The 20879-nt window shown below is 41.3% G+C and overlaps 1 protein-coding gene across 2 annotated transcripts in view; it reads left to right on the forward strand.

Moving 5' to 3' along the window:
• Positions 1–10437, forward strand: part of robo4 (roundabout, axon guidance receptor, homolog 4 (Drosophila)) — a 75203-nt gene extending 64766 nt beyond the window's left edge. Inside the window, exons 16-19 of one of the 2 annotated variants that reach the window (XM_034178884.1) lie at positions 1235–1382; positions 4377–4610; positions 5051–5406; positions 9939–10437. In XM_034178884.1, the coding sequence (XP_034034775.1) occupies positions 1235–1382; positions 4377–4610; positions 5051–5406; positions 9939–10099 (899 nt within the window). In that variant the 3' untranslated portion in view covers positions 10100–10437. The remainder of the gene's footprint in view (positions 1–1234; positions 1383–4376; positions 4611–5050; positions 5407–9938) is intronic. The other variant, XM_034178885.1, reaches the window with a different exon arrangement.
• Positions 10438–20879: the final 10442 nt, after the last annotated feature.

The raw sequence follows: 20879 nt of genomic DNA on the forward strand, positions 1-20879 counted from the left end.
ATCGATCCCTCTCACGGCAGTTGTCGGTCAAATTAAAGTGACGAACATCTAACACCGCTCGTTTGACACTTAGAAAATGTGTGGCCATTCACACTATCATCACAGTCAGCAGACAATCACTGTGGAGCTGGATGTGGAATTTGTCAAAGTGCCCCACGACTGTGGAGTTACAAAAAGCCACACACGTGATGCATGTGTCTCACACGTGTGTGCGTGTCGCGCCCCTCCCTCTTCCCCCAACACATCTGCTTAAACTGATCACAGCACATTGACAGCTGGATGACAGCTCAGTGTACACATTACAAACACAGAAACCACCGCCAGGACAGATATATAAATAATTATGACAATACCTGCATATGCAATTACATAACAAATTACAAAGATGAATGACCACATAACACAGAGTGACACGTTGGTCTGGGCACTGAACGGACGGGGAGGAGGGGCGTGTCTGCTCAGAGCTACGTCTGCAAAGATTTCTGTTTCTGGACGTCCCAGCTTGAGAACACGTTCCGTGTTTGGAAGAACATGAACTTACAACATTCCTCTGTGAGGCGTGTGTCTCTGCCTGCTATCCTTACATGGAAATATATAAAACATCTATCGCATTTGCCCCTGGCTGCAGTGGCCGCACACAGTGCACCTCCTCTATGTCCCTGTTGATTTCAAGCATTTTTCTGCACCAATTACAGGCCAGCAATGATAGCGCAGTGGTAACATTTCCATCTGGTAATTGGAGCTTATGGGTTTGAATCCCGCGAGTGACTTTTGTTTTTAACCAGGGTTATTTAACCATGCGGTTCTGTATTGTGTCCCCTTTTATGTATTATTTATATCGACCCAGTGATATTCAGTAATTATACAGCTGCTTTTTATTTTGTTGTTCTCCACATCAGCGGTGTGATGTGTTGCAGCTGCTCGCACTGTGTTCCTGCTCAAAAGATACTGCACGCCCGCCTGCTCGTTGGCCTGATGTTTCCATGGTTCGCTCATACGAACTGTTTCACCTTGAGTCGCCCTGAGTTGTACTTATTCGTACTATGTGTGAAGGGTCCCTAAAAGTTAATAATCTGTTGACACTCATCCAAGGAATATTCCTACCAGGTTTTATAAAGATCTGCTCGCCTGTCTCTGAGTTATTTTATACACAGACGCATGAGCGATTACAGTACTGTTGTCATACACTGTGGTAAAAGTGTGTTTGATCAACTTTTGATCTGTATCTGTCCAGGTGGACATCCACAGTGTACTAACACTGGTGGCTGTCCTTGTACGCTGCTTTATTCAGCATCACTCCACTTAGTGGATATGCTGCCCACTGCGCCACAGTTCCCAACAGATGGAGCCATGGATTCCCACAGCATCACCTCAGACGAAGGGTGAGATGTCCACACTGAGCTCACAGTGGGGTGGGGGGGAGGTGGAAATGATTGCTTTTGTCACTCTGACTCCTTAGTGCCATTAATGTGGGGAACAAAGTGAAGATGAATAACTTGCCACATCACAATGGAAAAAGGTGGCAGAGAAAAGAACCAAAAATGTCAAATGTATCGGATAAGATAGAATGAGATGTTGCTGGTCAGGTGAGCAGACAAAGAATATTTCAGTGAAAGGCATCAGTGGGCTGATGCAAACCCTGCATGCTCTGAATAAACATGACTTCTTTTTATGACTTACTTGTAACGTCATCATGACACCACTTATACCAAACAATCACAAATATTTTGCCGATCAATATCAACTTTATCATTTCCGTAGCCCTATTGGTTGCAAAGGTATGGCAGAATGTGTATTTCACACCATGATTTTGTTGACCGTTAAACTGCTATTACCAGCATTTTTACACTACTCCTCTATCTACCAAGCGCTGCCAAATGGCAGCACTGGGGTACTTTACATCTCATTAGGCCACATTTTGTTATGTACATGGGGGCCATTAGATCAGAATGTGCAAATGCTGGAAAGCCAGCTCACAACACATACTCACTCTGTTGACTGAGAGACGCAGAGATGGCTAAGCTTTATAGCACAGAGCATATAAGATATTTTGGACATCCAGTGTGGGCAGCAAAGTACTGTGCATATGACAATAAAGCTTTGAATCTTGAATCTGAATTTCTTCTACTAAGTGTTGTGTTTTTTGTAACAAGTTCACAGAAAGGAGATGTGGCAGTGCCAGGTGCGTTCAAACAAACTAGGTCAAATGTCACCTGGTAACAATAGAAATAATAAGAATATAGAAATAACAAAACATTAGCATAATAACTATTGAAGTAATAGTGGTACAAATATCATTCCTAAAGCTATGGGTATGTCTTTATGGTCAAAGAATCTGATAAAGTTGAAAAGTTTATTTTATTCTTTATAACTAAACATCTGTTTTTTCTTATGAACTTGGGTTCTGTCTTTAGAGTTACTTCTTACAAATGCAACTGAAACTATTTTTTATTTTGCTGACACAAAGAGGACAAATGCGCAAGCTGAATAAGGTGCTACTGTGTATTAGCTCATGAAAGGGGGTCGTTGAGATGTAAGATGTAAATCCAGGGAGTGCAGCTGCCATTTGGCAGCGACTTGGGATTTAAAGGTATAACTGCCATTTGGCAGGTCCTTGGGATTTAAAGGTATAACTGCCATTTGGCAGGTCCTTGGGAGTAGGAGTGTTAAGCTTGACCTTTGTCCAACCCTCTCCAAAAGTTAATCACCTCAAGATATCTGACCAAGGAATGTTCTCACCAAATTTGGTGAAAATTCACCCAGCAGCTTTTTAGTTATCATGTTTACAATCAGACACACACATAGGACAGATTACAGTGGTGACTCCGTAGGGCTAGGGTTAAGACTTGGCCCCACCGAATAATAAGCCATGAATAATGAGCCACACATGGGTGTGTCAGCGGTTATTTGAAGAATGATCCACGTTTTAAGCCGTCACGTATCCACTACTAAGGAGCCTCTATGTGCCTCCCTGTACCTCACATGTGCCAGGTATCAGCCTCTAGTGAGCCACGACCGACCTGCCATTTGAGCCCCGTCCAGCCTCGAGTGGTTCGTGTCGCCGTACGTCAAGCCAGATATGATCCACGTAGCACCACATAACGTGATGTTGGTGCACGTTTAGGCATGGGTTTGGTCCAAATCTCCAGCCCTCTTGGTCCCTTTAAGGTGTGGGTTTTCAGTTCATAGCATCCATTCAAGATGTTGTCACATTTTTTTAAATGCAGTCTAATAGCTCCAGTACAGTCCAGCCAGTGTGCACTGTGCGTCAGGCTGCTGTTCACCTGTGTTCCAGAGTCATTAAATGTACCAGACCAACTAGAATCGAACCACGGGTTCTTGGACAGTCGCCTCTGTGCTTCGTCTTGCTGGATTTATTTCTTTTGACCGTGATCCAACTTTTAACTTTGTGTTCATCTGTTAATGTCTGCAAAATCGCTCTTTTCATGCTGCCGTTCTGCATTCCTGGACAGCCGCCTCTGCGCACCTTCTCCCTGGCTTCCTTTCCATCTGCGGCTTTGCTGTCTTTATTTATTACGCGGCTTTAAACATACAGTCATTTTCACACCGTGATCAAACTTTTAACTTTGTGTTCATCTGTTATTGACTGCAAAATCACTCTTTTGTGAGCTGGCGTTCTGCCTAAATGCTCGTTTTGAGCACGAGTCATTGCGTCAGTGCGCACACACAGCGACGCTCCTGATCCATTCACAAGATATTAAATCCATCATAGACATACATTTACAACTGATTATATCGAATGAATGAACATGCAACTGTTTTACCAAGCTATTAAAATAAAAACATTCCAAATAATTACCTTTTAGCTGCTTCATATCTGTTCTCCACTTCATGGAGCAGGAGAAAGAGAGGAAAAAAGCAGGTGGAATTGCATGAGCAAGAGAGCTGAGCCTCTCCAAAAATAGATGCTCAGGTCCTCATAGCTGCCAGGTGCTTGGATAATGGGCATTTACAGCCTCGTACTCACCACAAACATGCCTCTAAAATCCTTGTTTGTCCTTGCAGTAACTCATACACAAACTGCCCCATGCTGTTGTTGCTAAATTTTGAACATCTTGAAATTAGCGCCACACTCAGAGATGAGCCTCGTTAACAGAGTATTCTGCCTCTCAGAGCCACTATTCTCCCACAATAGTTGAATAAATCCTCTCGCAGCGTGGCTCATTATTCATCCTTCATTATTTGGTGGGACCAGGGCTTTAGGGTTAGGGCTAGGGTTAACTCCGGGCCCAGTTCACACCTGAGGCCAAGTTTGCATTGGGTCGACTTCTCCTGTTTTTGTTTTTTTATTTTAATTGGCATCTGGTCAAGTAGTCATCTTGCGTATTTTCATTATCTGCCTCCATCTTCCTCAGCTCCAGTCGTTCCACAAAGGTCACGTTGGACCTGGGATCCCTGCAGTCCATGTGTGCTATGTCAGGCCACCGTGGGTCACAGGGGCCCAACACCATAAACACCAGTTGCCCCTCCTACAGCTGCTTTTCCACTGCATCGTACGCCACGTCACTGGACGAATACCAGGATGCCACGCTGACATCACAGGAGGTCACACAGTATCTGGAGCTCAGCCCAAAACCAGACACATGCAGGTAAATACAGAGCCCCGAAGTGGTTTTACTATCTGTCTGAGCTCTGAGCAGTGGACTAAAAAAAAAGAAAAACTTAATAATTTTAACTTGTCCTCCTAGAAAAGCAAAAACCAAAAACAAAACAAAAACAAAAAACCTGGACAAATTTTGATTTTTTTTTTTTTAATCCAAGTAATTCTCCAGGTATTTCTTCAGTGAGTTGACAAAACATTGTGTGCTGTTGGTTTCTATTTTCATTATCGATATTGCTCAAACATTGGTACTAATATTAAAGAAGTCAGTTTTTAAAAAAATCAAACTTAGATCAAATTTAAAAATTACTTTTCATATTATTAAATCAAATTATCTAAAGGTGCATGGACACATTTGTGTTGTTTTTTTTCTTTTGTACAGTAGAGATTATGATTTTTAGCGTGCATGTGGCTGTCACTCTGTTTAAGCAGCGGCCTGCAGGAGCAGCGTCCCTCTCTGTCACAGTCTTTCTCCCCGTCACTGGGCTACATCTCTGGACCAGTATCCTGCAGTCAGCTGGAAGACACCGCTGCCGCAGCCGTCAACTCTCAGGCTCCGCCTATTGGCTTGCGACAGGCCCGCCTTCAGAGCACGCCTTCTTCTTGCTACAGCGAATGGGACGGCTCACTGTGGAACACCTGGAGTTCGTTGACGGACGGTAACATGGCCAGTGCGCGCACCAGCCTCATCAGCTCAGTGGACAGCTGCTACACTAACGACAGTGCAAACGTCGCTCGATTTCTGGCCGCGGCAGCGGACAGCATGAGTGGAGCATCTTTGTCAGGTAAAAGGAGGAGGTGCCAGCCTGTTCGACCTGTTCTCAACATTTTCACAAAAAATAAATTGGTTTGAAACTCAGTCTTCTTACTCCTGATGCAGATCGGAGTCATTTAATATTGAGTATCTGCTATTATCCTGATAATTTCCTTGCTAATACATCTGCACAGAGCGCATTGCAACTACATTAAAGTCCGTCCTGGCTGCGTGCTCGACGACTAAACAACTCTGCAGTGCATGAAGAAAATACCTGAAATCCAAGCTGCTTCGTAATTGATAATAATTGAAAATATAACTCAAAATGCCCTTGGCCTTATGAGCATAAAATTGGAAACAGAATGTGACCTTTTGACCTCTTAATATACATCAAAGTTAGCCATCTTTGAACTTGTCCAGGGTCTGTGTCCCAAGAATCCTCCCTGTGAATTTGAAGACCGCGGCAGTAATAGGACTGGATTTATGCTGAGCACAGACATATGCAAAGTATTCGCAGTACCCGATGGCCATATTTTGGCCTCACATAAAAACAAAATAAAGTAAATAAACATCAATTCTCCGTAATGCGGGTGGCACTGTAATAGTTCATCATCATAAGCAACAGGTTCGTCACCGTGTCCCACAGCAGTCTGTACTCAAAAATCTTGAAATGGAGCAATATCGCCACCTATTGTACATTTACCATTACTGCAGGTACCATAGAATTTTGCCAAGAGCTCTAGTTGTCTGTATTCTTATTGGCATGAGCCACATGTGACTCATACTAGAGCAATATATGGACAAGGGGAAAAAGTAAAAGTATTCACACAGGAGGATGTGACGATTATGACGTTTTACTTGGGCAAATGTTTGTTATTCATGTTATTACAGCCCTCACAACAAGGCGGTTAATTATATCATATTAATCAGCTCACCTGTTTTTAATGGAATGAGATTCTGATCGACATAAAAACTGTGTGATCGGAAGAATTTATTCCAGCAACCTCTGAGACTAACCCCTTTATCAGGTTTGCTTAAGTGTAACCATACCCACAGTCATGATTAAAATCCCTCAGATGAACCACAGCTTCTTCCTGATAGTACAGTGAGGAAAATAAGTATTTGAACACCCTGTGATTTTGCAAGTTCTCCCACTTAGAAATCATGGAGGGGTCTGAAATTTTCATCTTAGGTGCATGTCCACTGTGAGAGACATAATCTAAAAAAAAAAATACGGAAATCACAATGTATGTTTTTTTTAAATAATTTATTTGTATGTTATTGCTGCAAATAAGTATTTGAACACCTACCAACCAGCAAGAATTCTGGCTCACACAGACCTGTCAAAACCAATTTTTAGCCCAACTTTAAAAAACAAATTCTAACCATCAGCATTTGAAATTCTTTTTTCAAATTGTGTAACTGATTGTGTAAATTTAATGAGTTTACATTTAATAGGAACATTTCTGTAAATTTACTAACTTGATTATTTTAACAGTGTATGATTATTATTATTATTATTATTATTATTATTATTAAGCTGTTTTAATGGGGGGGGGGGGGGGGGGGGGGATCAAATGGATACTGATTTACTGTTGTGTTGAGAGCATGATTCCACTAGATGGCGCCCTCGGTCGAGGAAGGATCTAATAAGGCTTCATGCACAGATATGACACTCATGTCTGTTTTTACAGTTTGTTTCCTTCAGCCTCTAAGAATAGTTTTTTTTTAAAAGAATCAGTAATAATTATCAACTCAGCCCAGAGCCAGAGACTATCTCTGCCTGAATGTACTTGAAATCCATTCTGAACTGTCAAAATATCTCTCCACAAAATTTCAGTGTGATCACAGGAGCGATCAGGCGGGTGCTGCCGTGCAGTTACTGAGGACCTTTGAGTCCACGTTTCTTGTCTGTTTGCATTAAAAGAGCTCCCTCAACAGATCACAGTACATCGTGACATGAAACTCCAAAACTGCAAAATTTAAAATCATTACTGGTTCGTGTAACGTCTATTTTTATAGTTAAAAAGTGATAGTTGAGAGGTTTGTAAAAATAAGCTCTTATGTGCTTTAAATGACATTTGAAACATTAACACAGCAGCCAACAACTGTTTTCTAAAGATTTAGGGCCTGATTTATGGAGATCCCAGATAATAAGTGTTAAATTGTGTTGGCAGTACAAACTTTTGCTCATTTGGGTGGAGACAATTTTCCAGGTGTGATTTAGTCAGAGTAAATGTGTAATTGAGAGCAGGTGGTAACATGATGTCCACAGCAGTGTGTAAATCAGAATTTTGAGCGTCACTGGTCACAAGTACAAAATGAAAATAAGCACCCACTTGCAGGTATGCACTTTGCCAAGTAAGTGAGTGTGTTCACACACTGACAATGTTGAAAAAAGTTCCCCTATTTCAAACATTTAATTATTGCTCCATTCATGGTGTTTTTGAAAAGTGGTGAATAATTATGTTGCATTCTGCCTATAGAATGCACATAAACAACTGTGCACCACAATTCATTATTCACCAGCCAACCAACACACCATCTGTGCTCTGAGCTTTTCTGTTCACATTCTCAGTGCGGCTGCATGTGCACATTTATTACATAAGATTCCAGAGCTTGTATGTTAAGTGCATGCGAGTCGTGCCCTGTGAAACTATTGCAAAAGTATTCAGTACTCCCTGCATAATTGTTCTTTTTATTCACGATGACAGACAATAGCAACTTTCCGGAAATTCCTCCAAATACCACATTCAGAGGCTAAGAAGCTAATACTCAGCTGAGGTCCCTCGCCTATTATGCTGAGAGGGCATGGTGACAAATTAAACAAATAAGTACGAACAGACGCACAGATTCCATTTCAATGGTCCCACTATTTCATGGCGGGGAGCAGTGAAAACTGAGTGAGAAAAGGCCAAGTAATAAAGGAAAGAGTAGTTTTCCATTCATTTTCATGCACAACCTTGACCCTAAGGTCCAAGGTCAAATGCAGTTGGCTCAAGGGAGCTGGGATGAATGATTTGCTGTAGGTGTTCAATGCAAATTTGGGCTTTAGAGGAGAAATTTGGTGCTGGGAAGGCAAAATATACCCGAAAGCTTCTATTTTTTAAAATCCATTTGCATGTTTGACTTCGACCCTGAGGTTCAAGCTCAAATGTAGTGTGTTAAAGGGAGCAGGATACATGATTTGCTATAGGTGTTCAATACAAATGTAAGCTCTAGAGTTGTTATTTAGAGAGTAAAAGTGATATTTTGGGGTGAGAGGGTGGGCGTCTTTGTCGGCTGTTACCTTAGACGACCTTGGAAATCTGGGCCAAGGTCGTATGCATAGACATCACATTTGTGTCCAATTACAATTAATTTACAATTTGATACAGGTAAGTAATGTCTCAGAAAGGGGCAACAGGGAAATCTCGGGCTCTTAGTATGTGACACACGCAACAGGTGGACGCACGCACACACGCATGGAGTGCATTTCAATGGTCCCCTTATTTCATGGCAGAGGACAAAAATACCTCTGACCAAGGATGTGGTGAGATGAGAATCAACATACAGGGTGAGCACAAAAACACTCCTTGATGTCCAAGAATGTAACTTTATTGGAATATTCTTACACATAGGTGGCTACAGTCACATAATCTCATAAAGTTTCATGTGGTATTTGTTCCATGTCTGCAGTGCCCCTTACTTGGCAAACATCTATGCAATAATCTAGCTCAGACTAGACTCTCTGCAGCATATCAGGCATGATCGAGGGATGCACAGAAATTCTGCCGGTGAAAAAAGAAATATTTTTGAATTAATACATATATCTGCGGTCACCATATTCATAAACATATTCCATTTTTGTGCTCAGCCTGTACATCTGGCTTTTCCCACATAGACACCCGTTAGACCTGTCAAAAGGCCCCAGTGCTTTCCCCTTGCTTGATGTGGAGGAGGGATGGGGAGGAGTGGCCGAGGAGGGAAGCTTCCTTTTGGTTGTGAAAAACTGCTGTTGTGACATGTAGTGGCAGAAAAATCATTGCACCTTTAAGAGTAGAGTGAGTCACAAACTGCATTTGAAGTTGATCAGTTGACAGCTGATCTGCTTATTAAAGATGATCTCTGTGCTAATATTGATCTAGCGGATCACACAGCTTACAGGAACTGATTTATTGACTTTAACATATGGTTGTATTGAGACTGGATTCAAAAGCAAAAAAGTGTGGAATAGCAGGAACAAGCTTTTCCAGCAGTGTAAATTTTTCATATTTTCATTATAATTGGTAAAGCTGCTCTAAGTTTGAAGCCTTAAGCAGAAAATGTATTATTTTTTTGAAGTCTTTGAAATCAGCCAGCACCTTAAGAGTCCGGAAAGTGTCCAACCAGAATTATGTGTGTGTTGTTTGCCTCAGCCAGTTTTATTTTCAGTGACAGACACTTTCTTCAAAACATATTCTAATTTTTTTCCCCTTTCCCAAGAGGATCTGTGTGGAATGCGCTCCAGAAAGGTCTTTATGTAAAACAAAGGCAAAAAAGTTTGTCTTTCCACTGAAATACTGTTGTCTTTGCTGTGTCCAGACTTTTCTCCGCCAGCATCGCCGCTCAGCACCTTGTATCCATGTTTTCGAGGGGAAAGCGACCTGTTTGGGGAACTGGAGCCCACGTGGGACTGGAATATGTTCTGGGCCGAGGAAATGGAGGCTCAGCGCAGAGCGCGCTACGGTGGCAGAAACACCTAACAGAGTTTTTAACAACTGCACAAACAAGAAAACAGAAGAGGCGCGGAGAGGAAGCTGGAAGAGTCAGTCTTTTGAGGTTTGCATAAGTTATTCTTGCAACGGCCTGAAGAAGAAATAAAATCAGTGAGATTTCACCTCTGCATGCACGTGCACAGCTATTATTGGTTTCCAAGTTAACTTCAGGGTGGTCCAGTTCCTATTTTACATCCTCCCAAATGTCTCCGACTGAGTCCCTAAAGTTTTTCCCTCTGCACGGCTCCCTCGTGTTAGATAAGACGCTAATGAGATCCGTCCCTTTGGATGTTCTCACTCGGTGTGTGTTTTGAAAGCCCCACAAAGACATGATGACAGGATGTGTGACTGTGAGGAAGCCGAAATTGTCATCTTCACAGCGCGTTTGTTATTTTCAGGTTTGTTAAGATGACGTTCAAACAACCCAGTGTAGATTAGTCCAACGTTATTTGAAGATATTTTGAATACTCTTCACATTACTCACTGCCGGTCTAAGTGCTTTGTTTTGTTCAACATTCTGTAATGTTTTATATTTTGGTTTTATAGGCTTGTAATTAGCAAAAGTAGAAATATGTTTTTTACATTAAATTTTGCTTGTATTTATTTTAACTAACTTAAGTTTTCTCTTTTAAATGACTTAAAATTTAGTTTATAAAATGTTAAATTGAAATGCTTCACTTTGTTGCTAAATTTGCCTAATTTGTAGATTCATATTAAGAAATTTAATGTTTTCTAAGAATTTGTGGGTTTTTCAGTGGATCCAGAAAGTATTCACAGCACTTCACTTTTTCAACATTTTGTTATGTTACACCCTTATTCCAAAATGGATGAAGTTATTTTTTTTTCTCAAACGTCTACACACAATACTCCGTAATGACAATGTGAAGTGTTTTTTGAAATACATAAGCAAGAAAGACACAAGTATTCACAGCCTTTGCCATGAAGCTCAGAATTCAGATCAGGTGCATCCTGTTTCCACTGATCATCCTTGAGATGTTTCTACAGCTTAATTTGAGTCCACTTGAGATAAATTCAGTTGATTGGACATGATTTTGGAAAGACACACACCTGTCTACATATAAGGTCCAACAGTTGACAGTCAGAGCACAAACCAAGCATGAAGTCAAATGAATTGTCGGTAGACCTCCAAGACAGGATTGAGTGTCGAGACACAAATATGGGCAAGGATACAGAAACATTTCTGCTGTTTTGAAGATCTCAATGAGCACAGTGGCCTCTATCATCTATAAATGGAAGAAGTTTGGATCCACCAGGAATCTTCCTAGAGCTGGCCACCCGTGTAATGTAAACAAGGGAGGTGATCAAGAACCTGATGGTCACTCTGTCAGATCTCCAGCATTCCTCTGTGGAGAGAGGTGAACCTTCCTGAAGGACAACCATCTCTGCAACAATCCACCAATCAGGCCTGTATGGTAGAGTGACCAAGCCACTCCTTAGTAAAAGACACATGGCAGCCCGCCTGGAGTTTGCCAAAAGACACCTGAAGGGCTCTCAGACCATGAGAAACAAAATTCTCTGGTCTGATGAGACAAAGATTGAACTCTTTGGTGTGAATGCCAGGCGTCATGTTTGGAGGAAACCAGGCACCATCCCTACAATGAAGCATGTTGGTGGCAGCATCATGCTGTGGGGATGTTTTTCAGTGGCAGGAACTGGGAGACTAGTCAGGATTGAGGGAAAGATGAAAACCTGATCCAGTGTGCTCTTGACCTCAGACTGGGGCGACGGTTCATCTTTCAGCAGGACAGTGACCCCAAGCACACAGCCAAGATATCAAAGGAGTGGCTTCAGGACAACTCTGTGAATGTCCTTGAGTGGCCTAGCCAGAGCCCAGACCTGAATCCAACTGAAGATCACTGCAGAGATCTGAATATGGCTGTGCACCGACACTCTCCATCCAACCTGATGGAGCTTGAGAGGTGCTGCAAAGAGGAATGGGCAAAACTGCCCAAAGATAGGTGCACCAATGTCGCATCATATTCAAGAAGACTTGAGGCTGTAATTCCTGCCAAAGTTGCATCAACAAAGTATTGAGCAAAGGATGTGAATACTTATGTACTTATGTATGTAATACTTAGGATTTCTTAGTTTTTTATTTTTAATAAATTTGCAAAAACTTCCAAAAATAAAAAATAAAAAAACTTATTTCATGTTGTCATTGTGGGGTTTTGTGTGTAGAATTTTGAGGGGAAAAATGAAATTACTCCATTTTGGAATAAGGCTGGAGCATAACAAAATGTGGAAAAAGTGAAGCGCTGTGAATACTTTCCAGATGTACCGTATACACATTCATTTTTTTTTATTTGTATACAATTCCTTGTGTTATTTGGTGTCACGTGTAACAAAAAAGCAGTTTGTCTTTAAATTGTTTCAGTTTCTAAGTTTTTTGTTGTTTTAAATGCATAATGCATGACTGAAATTGGCATTATTATTGTATTTTCTAGACTGTTAGTTGCACCAGAATATAAGTAAAAATTTAAAGTATTATTGTAAAAATGCATCATGAAGAGGGTAAAGTCACACCGGCCTATAACTGACTTATTTCTGAAACTTGGTCCTGTTGCTTCATTCAACAAGAAACAAAATGTCTTTCATAAGTACAGTATTTATTTATAACATATCCACTTCATTCGCAAGCAGAAGTTAATGGGCTATTTAATGTTATTGTACCAGTAAAGTCTTTCTTGTGGTCACCAGCCAGATGAAAATGTCTGTTCAGTGGCTCTGTTTTGAGCAAAACATTTTCATGTTTACCTCACTAAATGTAATTAAATGTTTTAAAATTCCTGTATATTTTTAAAACATAATTTAGTCTGACCTTAGCCGAGCTGTCCTGCTCATTGCTGTTCTGGCTGTCCCACATAGTCAAAGCAAGTGCAGTGCAGAGTCATACAAACTTTATTCCATCTATTCGACAGCATGGCCTTTCTTTCAGTTTGAGAATATGATTTATTAATTTCACTTGTTCAGTAAGACACATCATGTCATTCTCATTCAGATGCTGTTGTTTTATGGCAGCTTAATGGTGCATTACTGTCACCTTCTGCATATTGAATGTCAATCACTGTACTTCATTTAGGTTCTTATACAAGGGTACATGTGCAGACTTGTGGCCATAGACAATAATGAAGTTGTTTTTTTTATTTCTTAGAATATAATTCACTTAAACATATAAGTTGCAGGACCAGCCAAACAAGTGGGGAAAACAAATCAAAAAACAAATTATCATCCTAATCCAAAATTAGGTACTTCATTCATAAACAAATGAAAGAGATTAGTGTAATCACTTTTTTGTCTGTAAATGTCTGAAAATGATACGAATAGGGCAAAACTAGAATTTATATGGTTTTAACGGGCTTTAAACAGTTCTGCATCAAGGACTCAAATATTTAAGTTCAACATTAAGTTTAACTTCACCATAAACCGCGTGAGAAGCTCCCCTCACCACAGTGCACAAGGTTTACAAATGGATTGTGTCCATATGTGTGTGCTTACTCCACACCAAATCATCACCTACCCAAGACATTTAGTCTTTCTAGAATTATCGACCTTCACACATATTCCCAGCAGTCTGTTCATGGAGTCCAGTGGATCTAAAGCTCAGTGGTTTGGTCTGATTAAGACAAACTGAAACCTGCTGCTTTTCTTAAAACATGTTTGATGACAGAATACTTGCGAGAATCATGTGGCGACTAAATCCAGCCTGACTTCCTCAGTGGTTTTTTTTGTGAGTATTTGTTGTCTTTTTCAAAGTAATCCTTGACTTGTGTCTGGGGTTCTGGGGTCACACAAGATGAGGAATGTTGGACTAAGAAGTGCTTTGACCTCAAATTTCTAGCTGTAAGAGGAGCTGGGATACCGGGTTAAAAACTGACCGCTCTGCTAGTGGAGCTGTTAAAACCTGAGCAGGTTCTGGGGGTCAGAGGTCATGTATTTTCCCCCTAAGTGCTTTCGCTTTTGTACCAAAATGAAACCTTTAATAGCTGTGGATGAGTTTTGTTCATATTAATTCCTCGATCACATTTAGAGTCCATATGCAACGTAGCGAATGCTGGATTATGTGAGCGTATGCTGGACTGTCCAGGGATTATCCTTCATCTGTCTCAGTCTCTGAAGCACATGTTTCTGTGCGAAGCTCTGCTGAGTGAAAAACTCAGAAAAACAACAACAACAAAAACATTTGTAGAGCTGTTCAGGAATAAAACAGTAGGGGAGACTGGGCACTTGTTACTGATGACTAATTTGTGCCTCTATAAAAATCACATTATTGAAATATTAAGTGGAAATACTGTATAAAGTTATAGTTTAACTTTATTAGAAATCAGTGTTAATAAATATGCTGAGAAACTGAATCACAGTGTGACTCAACCTTTACATACTCAACAAAAATATAAACGCAACACTTTTGGTTTTGCTCCCATTTTGTATGAGATGAACTCAAAGATCTAAAACTTTTTCCACATACACAATATCACCATTTCTCTCAAATATTGTTCACAAACCAGTCTAAATCTGTGATAGTGAGCACTTCTCCTTTGCTGAGATAATCCATCCCACCTCACAGGTGTGCCATATCAAGATGCTGATTAGACACCATGATTAGTGCACAGGTGTGCCTTAGACTGCCCACAGTAAAAGGCCACTCTGAAAGGTGCAGTTTTATCACACAGCACAATGCCACAGATGTCGCAAGATTTGAGGGAGCGTGCAATTGGCATGCTGACAGCAGGAATGTCAACCAGAGCTATTGCTCGTGTATTGAATGTTCATTTCTCTACCATAAGCCGTCTCCAAAGGCGTTTCAGAGAATTTGGCAGTACATCCAACCAGCCTCACAACCGCAGACCACGTGTAACCACACCAGCCCAGGACCTCCACATCCAGCATGTTCACCTCCAAGATCGTCTGAGACCAGCCACTCGGACAGCTGCAGAAACAATTGGTTTGCATAACCAAAGAATTTCTGCACAAACTGTCAGAAACCGTCTCAGGGAAGCTCATCTGCATGCTCGTCGTCCTCATCGGGGTCTCGACCTGACTCCAGTTTGTCGTCGTAACCGACTTGAGTGGGCAAATGCTCACATTCGCTGCCGTTTGGCACGTTGGAGAGGTGTTCTCTTCACGGATGATGCAAAGGAGATGTGTTGCACTGCATGAGTCAAATGGTGGTCACACCAGATACTGACTGGTATCCCCCCCCAATAAAACAAAACTGCACCTTTCAGAGTGGCCTTTTATTGTGGGCAGTCTAAGGCACACCTGTGCACTAATCATTGTGTCTAATCAGCATCTTGATATGGCACACCTGTGAGGTGGGATGGATTATCTCAGCAAAGGAGAAGTGCTCACTATCACAGATTTCGACTGGTTTGTGAACAATATTTGAGGGAAATGGTGATATTGTGTATGTGGAAAAAGTTTTAGATCTTTGAATTCATCTCATACAAAATGGGAGCAAAACCAAAAGTGTTGCGTTTATATTTTTGTTGAGTATATTTATTACTGATTGTTTTTGTGGCTGGTTCTTCCCTTCAGCAAGATATGTCAAAAGAGCATGAAGTGATTTCAGTTCATTTTAGTGTACGAGGTCTGTGAGAAAAGTACGTACCTTTTTATTTTTTTTCAAAAACTACATGGATTTGCTTCATATGTTTTTATGTCAGCCAAGCTTGAACCTTCATGCACATGCGTGAGTTTTTCCACGCCTGTCGGTTGCGTCATTCGCCTGGGGGCAGGCTTTGAGTGAGCACTGCTCCACCCCTCTCGTTGTTGTTTCATTATGAGGAAATGCGGGAATGATTTGGGCTTTTTTTTCATCAGAATTTTTTCAGAAACTGTTAGAGACAAGCAGCTGGAAACCATTTGAAAAATTTATCTGGCTTTCGGTGAAAATTTTACGGACTTCACAGAGAATAAGGAGTGTTACTACAGCTTTAAGGACGGCCCACAATGGCGCACGGCGCACCGCGCTCCGAGTCGCCATCGAGAGGCAGAAACCACCACATCATTTCTAAACGGATGGCTGTGTGGAGCCGGGACCGTCATGTGCAATTTCTCTGGTTATCACAAGACAAGTTGGGACAAGCCTATCTTGGCTTTCAGTGCTTACCAGTCGAGTGAGTATAAGAGAAACTGTGGAGAGCTGGGCATGTCCCAACTTGTCCTCTAACACTCCAAAACGGAGGTGTTCCTTTGTCTCGCTTCATCAGCGAATCGGTCGTGATGTGCGAAGCCTCCGCATGGCTTTCCATGACAAAATCTCTTGTTAAAAGTGAAATCTGCTGGAAAATGGCTGATGTCCAGCTCTTGTGATAACCAGAGAAATTGCACAGGACGGTCCCGGCTCCACACAGTGATCCGTTTAGAAATGATGTGGTGGTTTCTGCCTTTCGATGGCGGCTCGGAGCGCGGCACGCCGTGTGCCATTGTGGGCCATCCTTAAAGCTGTAGTAACACTCCTTATTCTCTGTGAAGCCCGTAAAATTTTCACCGAAAGCCAGATAAATTTTTCGAATGGTTTCCAGCTGCCTGTCTCTAACAGTTTCTGAAAAAATTCTGATGGAAAAAAAGCCCAAATCATTCCGCCATTTCCTTGCAATGAAACGACGACGAGAGGGGTGGAGCAGTGCTCAGTCAAAGCCTGCCCACAGGCGAATGACGCAACCGACAGGCGTGGAAAAACTCACGCATGCGCACGAAGGTTCAAGCTTGGCTGACGTAAAAACATATGAATCAAATCCATATAGTTTTTGAAAAAAATAAAAAGGTACAATACTTTTCTAACAGACCTCGTAGATACACGACTTGGATCAAAGAGATGTTTCAATTTTGGTGTGGACCCAGATGAAGGGGTGGATACTGCATTTGATCTTCGATTGTTTAATTATCCAGATTTCTTTGATCCTGACTCTGCCTTTGAATCTAATTCTGTTAATCATGTAATTAAGATTATTTCAAAGATCAGGATCCACCACTTGATGATCCACTGCAAGACTGACATATGACATATGACAACAAAAACAGAACATTCTTGGTAAGGTTCAAAGGTGTGACAATGCAACATGAATCATGATAATGGTATCATGGAGCCTGTATCGAATCATATTATTTTAAATGAGTATTGTGATACCGTGAAAAGTCAACTACTGCACAGATAAAATGACCTCTTGCAGAAGAATAAATGATTCAGAAAATATACAAGTAGGAAACTGTTGTGTGGGCCGCTGAAGAGGAGGTACTGCTGGCCCACCACCACCAGAGGGCACCCTGCCTGGAGTGCGGGCTCCAGGCACCAGAGGGCGCTGCCGCCTCACAGGAGCAGCCGGGGTGACAGCTGTCACTTATCACCTACGACAGCGGTCCCCAATCATCTGATCTTCAGTGGTATATCAGCAAGACGACATCTCCACCTCTTTGCCGAGATATCGCTCTACCAGGGAGGTAACGTTCTCAGCTGACTGTGTTGACTTTCTGACAGGAATATCTATTGCTTGTGTGTGTTGGACAGCAGATATTCTGTTTCTTTTTTTCGACGAGAGGTGGAGGTGGTTTTCCCACCGTACGTGTTGCTGGGTGCACACGCACCCACATCTAACTATTTTTGTTCCTTGCCAGCAGTACCAGATCCGACAAGCGGAGGCAGTGGCCACCTGGGTGTTCGGGACTTGGCGGCTCCAGTATTCCCGGGGTTCGGTGGCGGAGGAAATCGTGTGGTTCCGGTTCTGCTTTGGACGGACGTCTCTTATCTTCGAGCCTGCCCACGTGACACATTTTTTGTGAATTGACTACTTGTCTACAATTGTAATTCGCCGTGTTGGTTGTGCTTCTTCACAACAGTAAAGTGTTGTTATTTGACTTCCTCCATTGTCCGTTCATTTGCGTCCCCTGTTGTGGGTCCGTGTTCCTACACTTTCACAACAGGAAACATCAAGAAACACAATTTATACTTTTGTACAATTTGTTTCTTTAAAGTTAAAACATTCACCATATATTTCCTTCTACATACTGTATTTTCCAGAGTATACAGTGCATCCAGGAAAGTATTCACAGTGCTTCACTTGTTCCGTATTTTGTTATGTTACAGCCTTGTTCCAAAATGAAGTAAATTCATTTCTTCCTCAAACTTCTACCCCGTAATGACAACATGATTTTTTATATATATATATATATATATATATATATATATATATATATATATATATGTTGTGTGCTTCAAAGCTTGTACACTAAAAACAGAAAAACAGTTGAGTGAAATCACTTGAACACCATGGCACTGGCGACTGTATGTAAACTTCTGATCAGAACTGTGTGTGTCTGAGAAATCATTTAAATCTTCGGACTACCATCATTCAATCCCTTGGCAATCCATTTCGATCTAATCACTGCACTCAGGTGATTGGTTACAGGATAGAGGAGCTTTATTGACCGTTGGGTAAATTATGTTAGTTTGCAGTTCTGAAAGTGGAGTTCCACAGGGAATCAGGACCATGCACAGGATGAACCAAGAAACAGAATCAAGCATGAGGGGGAAATATTGGCAAACAGTTAGGAAGATACCTATTTTCACAATCAGTGTTAAAAAACAACTCTACATGGATTGCATTCAGGGCTTATTTTGTTTGTAATGAGGCAACACTTGAGCGAACGAGATAAAGAATTGAACAATACAATCTGCAACATCAGTTCTTTCAGCAGCTGTTCGATATATGATAAACTAGAAGAGCTCACAGAGGTCAACCATCGACCAATTCCTCACTCTGTGAGTACTCACTGAATAGCGGGAATATTGGCAGTACTTCTTTGTGGACTGTGGTGACTATCTCTGATTGTTTTATTTGGCTGAGCCGCTGCACTGAGGGACATCCTGAAAATTCACAAGACCCCAAACAAGTGGTTGGATCTTAAGTGCAGCAATGTAATTCTTCTGCTCATCTCCTCTTTTACTTGTGTTTGTCCTGTTTAATTCTACAGGCTCATCAGAGGCAGAATTCAGGAATGTTAACCTGTTAGCTTCCATAAGATGCATGATATCGACATGTCATGACCTTTCTGACACAGCGACTGCTATAAAGGACAAAAACAAAGAAATCTGCCAGTTTTGGCTCACGCTGCCCAAAGAACTTTGGCAAAAACAAAACAAAAACTCTGCCTAAAGTATAACAATTTGTATTGTAACATTTTTTAAAGGTTTCCTCAAAACTCTTAACTATAAATCTCCTGGCTCCGCCCCTTTATCACCATACTACTTGAGGCAGCATCCAACATTTTTAATAAGTTTCATTATTTAAACAGTCTGTTCTATTAAAGTCACACTAAAATGACAATGATTTGTGATGATGCATATTCCTAAGTGAAACAACGTTCTTCAGTCCCAATTTAATTGGACAGTTTGAAGATGGATGGGGCTCACTGAGCATCAACATCTTTTCCCTCCCTTCTTGGACCAACCTCCTCCAGGTGAACAGCTTCTGACACTATTGCCGCGCTCATTCATCATGGAAGTCCAGCGTTCCAGTTTCCCCACAGCACTGCAAATCTGAAAAAAGTTGGACAAGAATTCTGAGTATAAAGTGCTACTAAAATGTACGGTTCACCAAAGAGACCTCATGGAAGAGAACAGATGGTGCAGTGTTTTAATTTACCGTTTGGCTTGTCACGCAGTGTAGCCAGATGTTGTTGTTACCAACATTTGATCAGATTAGCAGATATTAGCAACACCAGCTATTAAACAGCACATTACACGGTATTTCATGCAAAAAATACCATAGCAACATGTCCACAACATTTTCACCGGTTGTCTGCCTGGGTGGTTACCATCCAAGACCCAAGGAGGTTCTGTGGTGTTGTGGATGATGCAAAGCAAAACTGGTGAACCACAGCATTATGGGTAATGGGACTAATAACTTGAACAAGTGATTTCAAACTGTGATCTTTTCCTGAAGAGAACAAAAATTTTTTCAAATATAAATGTCTTTAACTTTGCAAATGAACAGCAGTAAAAGCATGAAAGTGACTTTAATTTGAAAGTACTGGAAAGTTTTAAGCTATTCTAAATTACAAATTCTGAATTCTGCCTTAGATAGCAGTAGGTATTTATGCAGAGGTACGTGTCACATTTTGGTTATGATTTGATTCCATTTGAAACTTCCAAAAAGTGGGAAATGCATCATATGTAAAAGCTGTCGTCAGATATGAAATCTATATGCACATGAAAAAACACAAAACAGAGTTGGTGTGATGATCAAACAGTGCAATTGGCTTTCAGCCTGAATTACTGGTCTGTGTGTCACCACGCGGTCGTTTATCATTCTAGTGTCGTGGTCACGGTGACTGACAGCAGTACTGAAGCGTGGTGCTGAATACTAATCATTCAATTAAACAGAAATCAGTGGCGCCCATATGGCTGATCTGCTTCACTACTGACCTGTCCGTCAGCGTGCACCGCCCTGCACATTTGCACTTATATTGGGAGCCTGAGCTACTGCTCACTAATGGAGAACATCCAGGCACGTTCCCTCCATGTGTCCCGTTGTTCATCTTTTTTTACATTACGTTGAAGGACAGGAGATTAGGGCTGCATTTAAATGTGAGGAAATGCACTCAGCTCTGGTGATGCTTGAAAAAAAATAACAATAAAAACTGCAGTGTGAAGCATCTTTTTTTGTGGGCAGATGGCTGATGTTTTCTTTATTTTTTAATCCAAGAAGAGACAGCATGTGAAGGGCCTCTTATATGTATTTAATTTTTG

Source organism: Thalassophryne amazonica, chromosome 9 (assembly GCF_902500255.1).
Source record: "Thalassophryne amazonica chromosome 9, fThaAma1.1, whole genome shotgun sequence".
In the NCBI taxonomy this organism is placed as follows: Eukaryota; Metazoa; Chordata; class Actinopteri; order Batrachoidiformes; family Batrachoididae; genus Thalassophryne; species Thalassophryne amazonica.